Raw genomic sequence first — 15,537 nt, forward strand, 5'->3', positions numbered from 1 at the left:
TTTTTCAGTTCCTAACAAATTTCATTATTTGCTATAGGCCATAGAATAGTGTGAGATTTTGCTTGAAAAGAACCTATACTTACATGATTAACTGGAAAATTTTATGACACTTGACATCATAGAGCTTGAGCTTTCAGATCAGTTTGATGGTCAGCCATCAGACTTCCCAGAGCAACAAATACAGAAGCACACCACGAAACTCACCTGTCCATCTCCTCAAGGACATCAGCGACTGCCACGAGTGGCGTCCGGAGGCGCCGGCGCAGCTCGCGCTGCAGCAGTGGCAAGCACAGACCCCACTGGGTGGCACAAACAACTTGAACCACAGCTGGATCTCCCAGCTGAACTGCACGTTTTAAGGTTAACTCAAGATTTGTTACCAATTCCAGCTGAGCCTACACAAATGAAAAACTAATTAGTACATCAACAGATATTACATTTAACAAATACAACTTCTTATGTGTCCTGTCAACTTTCAACCTTAGGGCTGTTTCCAACAGAGAGCTCCCTCTCAGCCACCAGACTCTGGAATATTGTTTAAACAAATAATAAAAAAATGCTTATTAATAACTTTTTTAAACAGGTGTTGGTAACTAAGCAGTATTTCTTTCAAGAGCTCCATACTGCTACTACGTATTTCAGGCTGATAAATGGAAATGGGTAATTGGGCACGCGGCAGCGCAGAAGAGAGAGCGGCAGCGGCCTCCGGAGGGGAGACGCGTGACAGGCGCGAGGGCAGGCGGAGAGGCAGAGAGCTGCACGAGGGCAGGCAGGGAGCAGCTGGTGCCTTCTCATCCTAGGAAAAGCAGACTAGTAACTAGATTGATCATGGTCACAACACGGCCAAAAACCACTGTGAAAAAGAATGTGGGGACTCAGACAGAGCTCCCAAGCAGGCACGCAGCAGTGCAGGTCTCTAGCTGCAGTGAATGCCTCAGTCTGGCACTGGTATCAGAGGGAACCAGTGACAGCGCATGTGTGCGGTGTGAGCAAGTAAATGATCTCCTCAGGCAGGTGGTTAAGCTGACAGAGGAGGTTGCAAGACTGAGGGCCATTAGAGAATATGAAAGTGAAATAGATTGGTGGAGTCAAACCCTGAGGCAGGGGCAGATAGAAGATGCTAAGAACAGGCCTTTTAATTCTCATCAATTTCTCCTCTCTTTTCCAAAGAAAGGACCATGCTTTTACTTCTCTAGAACAGAGAATAGAGAAAGCAGCCTTCAAGACTTATTTTTTTTTTTTCCTTTTTTTTTTTTACATAGGGTCTAAACACTCCATGCAGATTTTGGGAGGTTTTCCCCCAAAATATATACATAGGACCTTTTCCAAGGGCTATTGAAAGGCCTTTAAAAGCTTCTTATTTTAATGATTTTACAGTGGAACCTAAAGAAAAGCAGTGCTGTAAGAAGAGCAAATATATGATTTGACTGAATAGAGAATTTCTAAAATAAAGAAAATACAGGAAAAAATAGAGATAGGTAAAGTGTTCTGGAGTAGAAGAACCAGAACAAGTTTCAATGTGGACTAAACTTGGAAGAATCTTTGAGTCAAAGAGAAGGCTAGACTGAGAAAACTGAGAACTGAAAGGATTGGAAAAGATAATATTATAACTCATGATTTCTTATCCATAGGTAAATCTGTAATGTTTAGAATAACCTCTTTTTGAAGACATACATAATAAAAACAAATGTGGTGGTAGAGAAACAGTTTTGAATTCCTGCAGATTTGCTGAGCTGTGAATTCAGAAAAGGTAAACCTCTGAAAGAGGGAATTTAAAAGCATTTTAAAATGCAACATTTAGATAAAACAAATAAACAAATAAATAAGTGGTTATAATAGAAAAATAAAAATAAAACAAAATATGGGATAATCTGAAATATTCTCTTCCATTTTTTTAAATTTGAACAACAGAAGCTGTTACCTGTCCTACCTTACTCCTAAACACTGAAACCCAGAAAGAAAAAACAAGGGACAAAAAAACCAAACCATTTTACACTCCTACAAAATTACACATATTTATATTTCAAAGAATCATTGCATTCTAATTATTCACAGTACTGCTATGACTTTTCACTCTACTTTGAATTTCTTCCCCTTAATAGCAAGTCTCCTTGCTTTCTCTTTTAATGTAGCAATACTACAGAATCTAAAAGAAGAAAGGTAAAGAAAGAGAGAAAGAAGGATAGACTGAGAGTGAAAAGCCTGACAACTGTGTAACAAACAAGAACATAGTAGAAAAAAAATGTATTGTACTGAAGCTGAAAATTCTTTTTGAAAAATGTCAGAAGACCAGGTAGATTATTAAGCAATACAGTAAGATAATTATTTGTTTGCCTTGTTTGTACAATATTAACTACCTAATTTGTAAGGCATGGTGATAGAATTTAAATGCTAATAAAATCTTAACTGAGCTGATGTAATCACAACAAAACAGATTTTATATGAGTACATATCCTGTGTGGAAGGAACAAAATACCCAGCAGGACCAGAACCCTGGACTTCCACAGGGCAAACTTTGGTCTCCTCAATCATCTATTAAGGGAAATCCCATGGGACAGGGTGCTAGAAAATAAAGGAGCTCAAGATAGCTGGTCAACATTCAAGGACCACTTCTTGCAAGCACAGGATCAGAGTGTCCCAATGGTTAGGAAATCTAGTAAGGGTGCTAGGAGACCTGCATGGTTAAAGAAGGAACTACTGGGCAAACTTAAGTGGAAAAGGAAAATCTACAGATCATGGAAGGAGGGGCTGGTCACGTGGGAGGAATATAGGACTGTTGTCAGAGGATGTAGGGAGGCAATTAGGAAAGCTAAGGCCTCCTTGGAACTTAACCTTGCAAGTCAGGTTAAGGATAATAGAAAGGGCTTTTTCAAATACATAGCTAGCAAAACTAGCAGTAGAGGCAATATTGGCCCATTGAGGAATGAGGTGGGAGCCCTGGTGACAGAGGATATAAAGAAGGCAGAGGTGCTGAATGCCTTCTTTGCCTCTGTCTTCACTCCTGCAGGGTCTCCCTATGAGCCCCAGATTCATATAGCCCCAGAAGAAGTCAAGATAGAGGAAGAGTTTGACATGGTAGATGAGGATTGGGTTAGGGATCAGTTGAGTAATCTGGACATCCATAAATCAATGGGTCCAGATGGAATGCACCCAAGGGTGCTGAGGGAGCTGGCGGAGGTCATTGCTAGGCCACTCTCCATCATCTTCAGTAAGTCATGGGCAACAGGTGAGGTGCCTGAGGACTGGAGGATAGCAAATGTCACTCCAGTCTACAAGAAGGGCAAGAAGGAGGACCCGGGTAACTATAGACCGGTCAGCCTCACCTCCATCCCTGGAAAGGTGATGGAACAACTTGTTCTTGTGACTATCTCCAGGCACATCAAGGACATGGGGGTCATCAAGAGCAGTCAGCATGGTTTTATCAAGGGTAAATCATGTTTGACTAACCTCATAGCCTTCTATGAGGAAATTACTAGGTGGATAGATGATGGTAGAGCGGTAGATGTGGTTTATCTTGATTTCAGTAAAGCATTTGACACCGTCTCCCACAGCATCCTTGTAGAAAAGTTGATCAGGTATGGGTTTGGTGATCAGGAAGTGAGGTGGATTAGGAACTGGTTGAAAGGAAGGAGTCAGAGAGTTGTAGTCAATGGGGCAGAATCTGGTTGGAGGTGTGTGACTAGTGGAGTCCCACAGGGGTCGGTACTGGGACCGGTGTTGTTCAACATCTTCATCAACGACCTGGATGAGGGTATAGAATGTACCCTCAGCAAGTTTGCTGATGACACTAAGCTGGGAGGAGTGGCTGACACACCAGAAGGCTGTGCTGCCATTCAGAGAGACTTAGATAGGTTGGAGAGTTGGGCGGGGAGAAACATGATGAAATTCAACAAGGGGAAGTGCAGAGTTTTACATTTGGGGAAGAACAACACCATGTCCCAGTACAGGTTGGGGGCTGAACTGCTGGAGAGTAGTGTAGGTGAAAGAGACCTGGGGGTCCTGGTAGACAGGAGGATGACCATGAGCCAGCAATGTGCCCTTGTGGCCAAGAAGGCCAATGGCATCCTGGGGTGCATTAGAAAGGGTGTGGTTAGTAGGTCAAGAGAGGTTCTCCTCCCCCTCTATTCTGCATTGGTGAGGCCACATCTGGAGTATTGTGTCCAGTTCTGGGCCCCTCAGTTCAAAAAGGACAGGGAACTGCTCGAAAGAGTCCAGCGCAGAGCTACGAAGATGATTAAGGGAGTGGAACATCTCCCTTATGAGGAAAGGCTGAGGGAGCTGGGTCTCTTTAGCTTGGAGAAAAGGAGACTGAGGGGTGACCTCATCAGTGTTTACAAATATGTAAGGGGGGAGTGTCAGGGGGACGGAGTTAGGCTTTTCTCGGTGATGACCAGTGATAGGACAAGGGGTAATGGGTGTAAATTGGAGCATAGGAAGTTCAAGGTGAATATCCGAAAAAAATTTTTTACTGTGAGAGTGACAGAGCACTGGAACAGACTGCCCAGGGAGGTTGTGGAGTCTCCCTCACTGGAGACATTCAAAACCCACCTGGATGAGTTCCTGTGTGATGTACTCTAGGTGACCCTGCTCTGGCAGGGGGGTTGGACTAGATGATCTCTCGAGGTCCCTTCCAGCCCCTAAGATTCTATGATTCTATGATTCTATGAATTGTGAAATATCTGTATATTCAGAAGGCTTACCTTTGTTTTAATTTATACTAAGGAACAAATGCAGTGTGGGACAGGAAGAAAAGAAGTATTATGAATTATATTTGCCACAATGTCAATTAAACTCGATTCCTATTTTATCTAAGGGCAAATCCTACAGTGACAGACATTAAATAATTATCAAAGTCTTTTTAGAGGTTATGGGATAAACAAAAAATAAAAGGGAGTAGGAAGCAGAGCAGAAGGGGGGGCAGGTAAGAAAAAGGGAAGGAAAAAGAAAAAAAATAAACCAGAAAAGCTCTCCAACTGCATACATTGTGGTAGGAACACTTAGAAATACCTAAATATCCTGAATTTTATTTAAGCAGTATTTGTAGTGTTGTATATATGAAGAGGAAGTAATGAAATTTTTTTGGTGAAAGGTGAATTGAATTTCTGAGCCCCAAAATGAGAACAGTCACAGACAGGAGCAAGTTTATGCACTAACAATATTGATTTCCATGAAGCATGTTCACATTTCCCATTTGAAACTTCCAGCTGTTCTAAACTGCTCATCGTAGCTGTTCGTCTAATCCCATTTATAACACTGGCAATTAAGCCTTCTACTTTTGATGGTCTGAATTATTACTCAGTCAATGGGCCACAGAAATAAAATCCTCCTCAGTGTGAGGATGTATCAGGGATAATCTGCATGTATCTTTGGGATACGAATTTGTATGAGTTCACCCATAACATGCAATAGTTGAGACATATACAACAGTTACTTATTTTCCTGTTTTCTTCTTGGCAGCCCAAGTAGAAAGAACATAGAGAATTAAAGACTTTCTGATCAGTACAAAGTAATTCAGACACACAAGTCCAAATTTTCCATGTTTAACAAATTAAACCTTTTACTTTTCTCACAGAAGTAACATTAAAGAACATACCTCAACAATTCCTTTGGTGTAAGTTGCAATTTTAGTGCCCATTTTTTTAACTTCATATTCATATTCCAGGCATTCTATTTCAATAAGCTTCCCTTGTTCCTATGCAGTGTTAATACACAAAATGCAAATTTTAATCATTAAAAAGGAGCACAATTAAGGTTAAACCCATGCAATTACACTAATTAGCACAGTAATTTCTTACTGAAAAACCCTCTATACAAGCTAATTAACTGAAGCAACAAAAAGAGAGTAGAATTTGTTGTTTGGAAAGCAGTCACTTCTGCCTAAACTGAAGATGCAAAATAACTTTACCAGGAATTTTAATTTGCTCATGGCCAGACTTTGCAATAAGAAATTAGTGCACACTTGGTTTCTCTATACTGTGATTTGATTTTAGTTGTAGCAGATTATTGCTCACTAATGCTGTTAAAAAGGTACATGCTTGGAACAAACTAGAGCTCATCAGAACAAACAGGATTCACCTTGATGGCAACTTCTACCTGAAATAAGAGGCTAGATTTTAACAGCTCAGGAAAGATCTGGCTATTAAATCATACAAATTACATGTAGGGATCATCTAAGATACTTGGTATTTGCTTTCATATGGTGCAGTGGGGAAAGCCAGACAGCATCTCCATTCATCATTCATTACGGACTATTATTAAATCACTCAGCATGACCTTTGTTAATTTAACATCCCCATGACTGGAAAACAGATGAGATCTTGAAAATCTCAGATGGAGAACTGCAACTATCATGTAATGACAAATACACAGAGAGATGAAATTCATGTTATGGCTGAAAAATCTGTTAGTATTTAGTAAAAGCCAAGGAACTGAAACTTGATACAGATCTCTCTACCATGAAGAGGTCACTAATGTCAAAATGATGCTGGGCAATATGAATATGGTCACCAAAACACCCACAGACTGGTAATATATAAACAATACAGAGATGATCAGAAGAACTATTAGTATTTTAAAGTATAATCACAGAGGGGGAGTGTTTAAAAAAACAACCACAAAAAAGTATCAATACTTACAGTAATCACAGCTCTCTTCAAATCAAGTATACAATCATATGCAAGCTTAATGCAGTTTACTTTCATAGAAAAACGAGCTAATTCCATAATCAGAGGAACCCTTCAGGAACAGAAAAAACATCACTTCAGAGAACCTGGTATTATGGAATTATAAAACCACTATAATAAAGTGTTTACGCAGTGTATCTTTATCTAAATAAATCTAAACTTTATGCAATATATCTGAAAACCTTGAAGTCATATGACTGCTAGAGGACATGTAATTATACTAGTAATCCTCACAGTTAACAAGGAAAAAAGAAAAATATGAAAGTTTGCTACATGAGAAATACAGAAGTTCATCTGCTTATGGAAAATAACTGGTATCTGACTGTAGTTTTGCACAAATTTTTCCTGAAGAACATGAAAACACACAGAACAAAGTATATGCAAAGATGATGGTATGTGCAGCACAAAGACTGTTGCTACAGGTTTGAGTACTAGGCAGTCAGCTGGCACACAAACCAGTCAAATCCATCAATTATTTAGGAATAAGAACAAAGAAAACTCATAGGAGCCTGTGTTCTAAACACCTGGATCTCTGCAAATAACTGCATGGGCAGTTACTGTCTGGGATGGGAGAAGTAACAAGATCTCTGAATGTCACCACAGGTTTACCTCAATGAGTAAAAATGTAGTACAGTTCCTATATCTAACAGTTGTGTTGTAACTACTGGCATAGAGTTGAGTCTGTACTTCAAAATTATGCTGAAGAACTGGGAAGGGCTCAAAGAAAAGCTAAAAATTAACTAAAACACTTTACCAATTCTAAGACATGTTTCAAATCTCCTTTTAGGAACAGGAAAGAGTTACAGAAAGATTTAACCACATTATACAAACAGCTATATGGAAGCAGTCATTTAATCCAGGATTCTTAATAAAGCCTAATAGGACCTTTGTCTTTTTTAAGATGACCTAAGGATCAAAGCAACAAAAGCTATTATAACTAAATAAAACTCACTTCACACTGAGAACAGAGCCTGGAGGCACCTCGTATTGTTTCAGAAGTACATAGATAGAATTCAAAGTTGCAGTGGCATCACTTGGAAATTCATTGGTGTCCCACTGCCTGCAATATATTAGGAATTGATTGTAATTTTTCACAAGAAATATTTTTGCATTAAAAACTTGAGTCTCCTAACCCTGATCATCTTTGTGGCCCCCCACTTCATCTTTATTCTCTTATACACATCTTGTGTATCTGACTGCAATCTGTTGGATGCAAAAATGTTTTTTCATTCTCCTGAATTTTTTCACTAGAGAGTATCTGTGCAAAGCATTATTCCCTACATTCCTAAAGAACTATCTTGCTTTTTCGCTGAGACTGTTCTCCAGACAGGCCTGACAGTTACTACCCAAACTGCCATTATAGTTTTGCTTTTGAGAAACTAATCTTTGCAGTGTATTTTTCTACTGGCATATGGGGTACCAAGACCTGACCCTACCTCCATAGTATCAAGCATCAAGGTACAAGTGAAAGGATACATTTTAATACCTACCATTTCAACATCTGCATTTTATAAATAACTGAAAAATGGATGGAACTTTGTATTTCCTCCTCTACCTGGGAAATATCCATTAGTTTGTGATACACCTATAAAATAACAATTTCACACTTAATTGCCTAGGTAAACAAACAAAGGACATTTAACATAGCTAAAATAAGCAGGCATGTTGACTGTATGCTTTTTCATGGACCTTAAGAGCAGTGAGGCTGCTATGATAATCTGTGTTGTTCTGCAGATACCTAGCAGATCACCTAGCAGAGCTACACTGATCTTCACATGGTGAGCACCAGATGTATTAGCAGAAATCTAAATGTGGAACTAACACTGGAGTTGGAATTCTAATAATGCATTTTTAATACCTTTTGATAGCTTGTCCAGCAATAAGAAATGAGCTCTATTCAAATTTATCTGTAACTATAGATTATATATAACAAAAATATGAAGAAATTACAATAAACTTTAGTTACTTCCATTTAATTGTAGTTACAAAATAAATGTGTGCACATAATTTCTTCTGACTCTCATGCCGACTGCCCACAGCAATCAGCTCTGATTACTTAACTTGTACTGGAGCAGCAGTTTAGCAGGACTGGAATATGCTGTTACTAAAGCACTCAATAATAGCATGGATCATACTTCATATCCTGCTAGACATGCAGCCCAAGAACAATTTTAGAACTACTTTATTCTTCTGTTCAAGGTCCCTGTCAAATAGCTTTGCTTGACACTGCCTCTAAAAAATACAAGCCATTCTGACCTTGCCTGTATGTCATTGGCCCATTAATATCAGACCTCTGGAGAGCTGTCTATTCCTTAATTCAAATGTTAAAAACTTTGTCATAAACATATGCTCTGGAAATGCAGTGACTGGAAGTGGACAAAAGACAACGGACAGTGTAGCAGAATGGAAGAAAATATGACTGCAGGCAACTTCCAAGTTTTATTTACCTATTTCTGCTTTTGCTACATGTGTATTCACCATCTTAATTCCCAAATTAGGGGCATGCAAGGATTGATATATATTCTGATTCCCAGAACTATTTACTAGGTTCAAGTTGGGTCATTTAAGTATTTATCAGCATTAGAAAAGGCAATAGATGCAAAATAAGCCCTCAGTGGCACAAGACAGGTTAAGTTGCACCCACTACACCTGCTGTTTTAATAGTAATTATACCCAAACAGAATTTTAGAGTTAGCAACAGTTATCCCAATTATATTCATCTTGTATTAAAATAACATGGAGCAGTAGGAAGCTTTTTAGTTTATAGTATCAAAAATATACAAATTGTAAACATTTCTGCCTATCTACTGTATTATCTGGTAGCTCACAAAATTTAAATGAAGGAAACAACATAGTCAACAATTATAACTATGAACTATCTTAAGAAATGTAGAGAAAGCTCTTTTCTTAATAGAAGTTTAAAATATTTTAAACTGTACCATTAGAGAAAATATTTGAGGGTATTTATCTGGAACATTTTCCTTAATAAAGACTGCTGCACTAGAGGAAAACTCTTTTGCTTCTTTCAGTTTTGAAGCGTCGAGGAAGCACTCAAGTAAATTTCTGCAGATCAAAGAAAGATTGGTATTAAATACTTATAAACGTTTCTGAAATAATGAACTTGATGATCTTTAAGGTCCCTTCCAACCTTTATGATTCTATAATTTTCAAGACACACTTTATATCCAAGGTACCATTCCTAAATGTCCTAAAATAATGAAATTTGTATGAGAAGAACATTTCTGTGGTATGCGTTCCGAGATTCTCCTTTGACTATTTGAAAGTCCAGGATTTCAGAGGCAAGTTAGCAAAAGAAGACCATTCATATTGGGAACTGCAACATATCTACTGGACTTTCAATACTCTATCTACTTTAACTGAAAAAGAGCCTGTGATTCCATGAAATAAATTTAAAACAACAACAACAAAATAAATTATTTAAAAAATAGAAATGTAGCAAAAAATAAAGGCTATCATTAGTCTCCTAAGACAAACACATTCTGTGCATTTGCTCCTTCTCATCAAAACCTCAGCAAAGACGTGTCTGATAGAAAAAAACATGCATGTGTGGTATTCCAGAGAACCTTTAACATACCCATTGGAATGCTTTTTAAGTTCATTTTTTATTTCCCTCCAGTTCCAGCTTATAAAGAAAATACTGAATAGCAATAAACCATCAATCATAGACCAAAGAAACAGAAAAGTTCACAAAGAGAAAGGAAAATACTGTGGCAAAAATGTAACAGGAACTGAAAACACCTCTGAGAAAAGACTGTCTGACCCTGAAAAACTACATGGCCACTTTTGAAAACCCTGTTACTCTGGCAAGGCTGATGCTCCAGCTTTACTCAGGAAATATAAGAATAGTAATACATTGACATTGATACACCTTTTATTACCAATTATTACAAAATACGTATTTCCTAAATAAGACATGAAATTAGCTGGAAAATGTCCATTATGACAGACAAACATGGAAGGTCTTTCTATCCAACTCCAGACTACTAATCTCTTTCCTAAAAATTATTAGTATTTTGATTCTATTGTGCTTTTTTTCTTAATACTTAAAGATATTCTGTGAATTCACTTGATTGGGAGGTTTAACTCTCAAATAACTAAGTATTTCCCTTCATTAATACCCAGAAAGAAAACTTGTGGTTTTAAATTTTAATAGTCTTTTTTTGCAAGTTATTCTCCTTTTTCTAACTTTTGGGCTTTTACTTTGCATAGGTATGGCTAAAAGAAGACATTTCATTTATGCTTTCAAACATGAGGCACAAATTAGCAGGGAGATCCTTAAATTTAATACTGAAGAAAACTGGACAGAATACTAATTAGAAAGCAAAAAGCTTAATCTAAACTAATTACATTGGTAAGAACCATACAGTACCAAATTGTAAATTAAAGCATGTGAACGAAGTATCATTACTGATGACAACTGATCTCTGTATTCTCAATTGCTGTATTTGCAATACAAATACTTATTTTGCTGATTTTTCATAAAGTTTCATTTCAACATACAGTTCCAGGTTAATAGGAGGAAACAAGTAGTAAAATAGATAACTTAGGTCAATATATGTAAAAACCTTCATCATGAAGAAGATGGAAATTAGAAGGTCTCCTCAACACTGTGCTCAGAACCTTATGTGGCTTGTTTTCTCTTCAAGGATCAGAGGACAGAATAGATATTTATCAATTTAAAGGTTATGTTTCTTTGTCTGAAGAAAACACTTCTTAAAAAAACAGAATTTTGTCTTTCTCCTCACAAGGACTGCACATAAGCAATGACCCAAACATGGCATCCAAAATTACTGTGATATTTCCAGTTCGACCTAGGGCCTGTCTGCCTCTGCCACTAACATTTTAACCTCAACATAACTACTACAATGAAGGGCCTTTTATGTTACATGTACATTGATGCATCTTTAAGAGGTTATGAATTAAGCTTTCCACATGAAATGCATCTATGTCACCAGTGAAATACACATTAAAGACTATCTCAGGTGGCAGCCACATGTACAAGAGACTAGAGAAAGCCCGTAAGAACAGTGCAATTGAACTCACATCATGAGCTCTGCTCTCCATTCACTGTCTGGCTCTTCAGTCTGGTTTAGTGCTTGAACAACCCGAGAAAGGCTGGGAATGAGGCAGTGGAGGAACCCAGGCCTCAAGTACGGCCTCACGAGCTGCCAATAGAGGACTGAGGCATTATATACCAAAAAATAGTACCTGAAAAACAAGAACCAAGAATTGAGTATTTTGTGGGCTTTGATAAACATAAAATCACAGATGGGTTAAGACACTTCTAAGAAGCAGAAATTGGAACTTTTCCTCAAACCGTTCAGTATTCTTATATTGCTGCAGCCCTCAGAGCAGTTACAGAAGTGCAGTAACAAAATGGAACAAAAATCCACAAAAGTAAAAAAAACCCAAATAGTAGTTGGTGAAAATCTGAGACAAACAACTACTAAAACCTAACTCAGGATTAACTCTTTATGTCTCAGGAAATGTTACTATCAGCAGGGCCTACCTTTGATCATGTAGGGCAAAATCTATTGCCTTGATAAAGAACAGCACAAATTTTTCAAACTCCTCCTAGAACAGAACAAAAAACTATTAATGCAATTTGAATATGGCTTTTATAAATCTATACATTATTTTCTATTTCAGTAGGTTTCACATCTCATAATTCTTGTTTTCAGACCAATCTCAAATAATACATGCTGCCATAATAAGTTGCTGCTGTAGAGACAGAATAACTAAAAATTAGTAGCATTGCCTATTAGTATGTTTTCCTGATTCCAAATTTTAAGACTATATTTTCACTTTCTTTTCTACCAAACTGTCATTATCAGGACTGGAATTTTCCAAAACTGTGAAGCTGTGTACTTTTTAAGCTTTTGCAAAGAAAGTTCAGAAACTTGAGGTATTCTTCTCTTCAGGAAAGCTCCAACAAGAATTTGTCAACAGAACAGTGTGTCAGGCACGCTCTTTTCACTATTACAGCACCTAGAAAGCAGAGGACACCAGAGGAGGACACCAAGCTGATCACAAGCCAGCAGCTAGCCCTTCCGCAACAGCACCGTGAGCACCCTGGGCTGCCCGAGGAGGAGACTCCTGAGGGAGCTGATCCTTCACCTCTACTCAGCACTGGGGAGGCCACACCTGGAGTGCTGGGCCCAGCTCTGGGCTCTCCAGAATGGGAGACACAGACACTGTGGAGAGTCCAAGAAGGGCCACAAAGATGATGAAGGGACTGGAGCATCCCTCCTGCAAGGAAAGGCTGAGAGAGCTGCTTAGCCTGGAGAAGGCAGCTCTGGAGGGATCTCATCAGTGTGGACAAACACTTGCAGGGAGGGCATAGAGAACATGGACAGGATCATGAAAAGGGATTTTCTGAAAGCCTAAGAGAAAGATGCAGTGGAAATGGCAGAGGGAGACTGGATGGGCAGAAAGGTGATGACACCAGAGGACTCTACAGTGAGACAGAACAGAATAATTAAAAGCCTGAAGAGAGTTAGGACTGATTTGCTGGACTCTGAGTTCTGGCATAAGGTGGCTCCTGAGCCATGAGGTAAAGAGAAAACCAGCCTGAGAGGTATCAGATACTGAAGTAGACAAACTGTACTTGGGCCTTAGTAACCTCAGTATCAGAGCTCAGAGAAGACAAAGAAAGTACAGTTAACAATACAAAAAAGATTCTAGTTTGAAAGATAATAAAACACATTACTCAAGGAAACCACAGCAACATCTGCCAGGGAAATTTGTGAACACAAATAACAAAAAGATTGTTAAAGCCATTTTAGGCAGTCAAGAAATGCTTAGTGTGAACAAAACTTGTTCTAGCAGCTACAGTCACATCTGGCCTAAAATTATCACGCTGATATCAGGTGAAAAGGCTGACTTTAAAACAAACAATCATCTGAAAAATTTTTAAAGCTTGAATTCTTTCTTCCCAAGTTATCTGCAATATTAGACTAATTCAGCTGGTAAGTTTTGCTTGGTCCCAAAGTACCCACTAAAATACTTTCCTTTGATTCTTCCCACAGTCCTAATTATCCTTGTGCATTTTAAATGACTGAAAGCAATATATAAAAGCCTAGGAGGAAATACTCTTAAAAACTTGCTTAATACAATGCAACCTTCATAATTTCTCACCAAATTATCTGTTGAGAGTGGAGTGTGCAACTGGCCTTGGCACAAATAGGCTCTGCCAAGAAACTGGTTCACAGGAAATCTTTCTTTAAAGTACATCTGCAGACAGTCACTGCTTATTTCTCGATATCCCAGCTAAGACAAAAAAAAGAGTAATAATTAAAAAATGCACAAATACTCATAAGTGTAGCATCTAACTGCATACCAGTATGTCAACAATATAAATGTGCTAAACCCACTAAGATTTACTAAAATGTAAAGCTAGACTTCTGCCATTACAAATGTATAGAAAAATAGTTCCTTTATTTAACAAAACTCCTGAATCACTCAGTCATGGAACTCCTCATGGTATACAAAAAAATGTTTCTTTTTTTTAATGGCCACTAACAGAATTGTTAACATAAATGCAAAATTCCTAGTAGATTTTCTGTAAAAGGATGGTTATCAGCCTGCAGGATTTTGTATGGATGTCAGTGCTGCAATTTCCAGGCAACAGACAGAATTTGAGTGGCTTGCAGTCTGGAAGAAAAAAAAATAATTATAAAAAAACTCTGCTTGAAATCAAATCTCTTGTAGCCATGGATTTAAAATTTAAAAAAAACCCCACACTTCAAAGTAAAGAGTTTCTACCACTTTTTATAGAAGTGAGCTAAGTTATGAAAAATCTTTCATAATAAGAATGTAATCTTTTCTTGTTTTGCCCAGTAGGGCCTGTAATCAAACACATTTTTCTCAGGAATACCCAAACTCCTAATGCTAGTTTTTCATAACAGGAAAAAACAGGCATGGCAAACTATTTTATGCTACTGTGGTTCACCTTACCTATGTGGGTCTAATTTCAAACTTCACAAACCAGTCTGCTAAACGATGATAAAGAAGTGACAGAGGCAGTTTCACCTGAAAATGCATCTTTCAACAACTGGTCTCCAAGAACAGAACAGTGCAGTATTTTTCACGGGTACTTCTGGGAATATCTTCTGTAGTAACTTTAATGACCGTAAATACAATGTGTCATAGCAACGTTTTATTCAATACAGATAAACTGCCTAAATTACCAACCTGAAATGCTTGTTCAGCACATAAAACATACACGTCGGCACTGAGGTTATCTGATGAGGTAAGCACCGATTTTCCTCGACTGGCTGATCTGATCAACTCATAAGCATTTATCAAAGCATTAACATCTGAAATAAAAAAGAAGGTAACAGATAATTCCTGCTTCAAGGCTACCGACAGACGTGGCATGACTGCACCATCACCTGTATGGTATCCTGCTCCTCCTTACAGGAATAAATTACAAGTGTTCAAGGAAAACACGCGTTGCTGGAAGGCAGGCTCGGCTTCAGGACGCAGCACTAACAACTCTGGCCAATTAAACCACCGGTGCCAGCACCCCGGGAAGCTGGCCACTGCGAGGGCCCGATTCACAATTCCCTGAACCCAGAACACCCTGTTGATAGAGAAACTCGGGACGCGACCCTTAAAGGTTTGGCATGAAGGGAACCCGACCGGCAGGAACCTCGATGACACGGGAAGGAGCAGCAGTTGCTCCTCACAGCGACGCAGCAGGTTCAGCACTCGGAGAAAGAAAGAAAGACAGAAAGGACGCGGTTTCTACCCGCGCAGACGCCAGACGGATACAGAGAGAGTTCCCGGCCTCCAAGCGCCCCGGCTCCGTGCGGAGCCCCAGGCCGGGCAG

At 38.6% G+C, this 15,537-nt stretch overlaps 1 protein-coding gene across 1 annotated transcript in view; it reads right to left on the reverse strand.

Annotated features, from left to right (window-relative positions):
- CFAP46 (cilia and flagella associated protein 46) overlaps positions 1-15,537 on the reverse strand; it is a 77,181-nt gene that overhangs the window by 56,023 nt on the left and 5,621 nt on the right. Inside the window, exons 2-10 of the mRNA XM_009997544.1 lie at positions 14,898-15,022; positions 13,842-13,973; positions 12,214-12,278; positions 11,748-11,912; positions 9,623-9,746; positions 8,174-8,268; positions 6,636-6,735; positions 5,594-5,692; positions 205-395 (exon numbers count right to left, since the gene is read on the reverse strand). Coding sequence (XP_009995846.1) covers positions 205-395; positions 5,594-5,692; positions 6,636-6,735; positions 8,174-8,268; positions 9,623-9,746; positions 11,748-11,912; positions 12,214-12,278; positions 13,842-13,973; positions 14,898-15,022 — 1,096 coding nt within the window. The remainder of the gene's footprint in view (positions 1-204; positions 396-5,593; positions 5,693-6,635; positions 6,736-8,173; positions 8,269-9,622; positions 9,747-11,747; positions 11,913-12,213; positions 12,279-13,841; positions 13,974-14,897; positions 15,023-15,537) is intronic.

This window comes from Chaetura pelagica, unplaced genomic scaffold (assembly GCF_000747805.2).
Source record: "Chaetura pelagica isolate M959 unplaced genomic scaffold, ChaPel_1.0 scaffold185, whole genome shotgun sequence".
Taxonomy (NCBI): Eukaryota; Metazoa; Chordata; class Aves; order Apodiformes; family Apodidae; genus Chaetura; species Chaetura pelagica.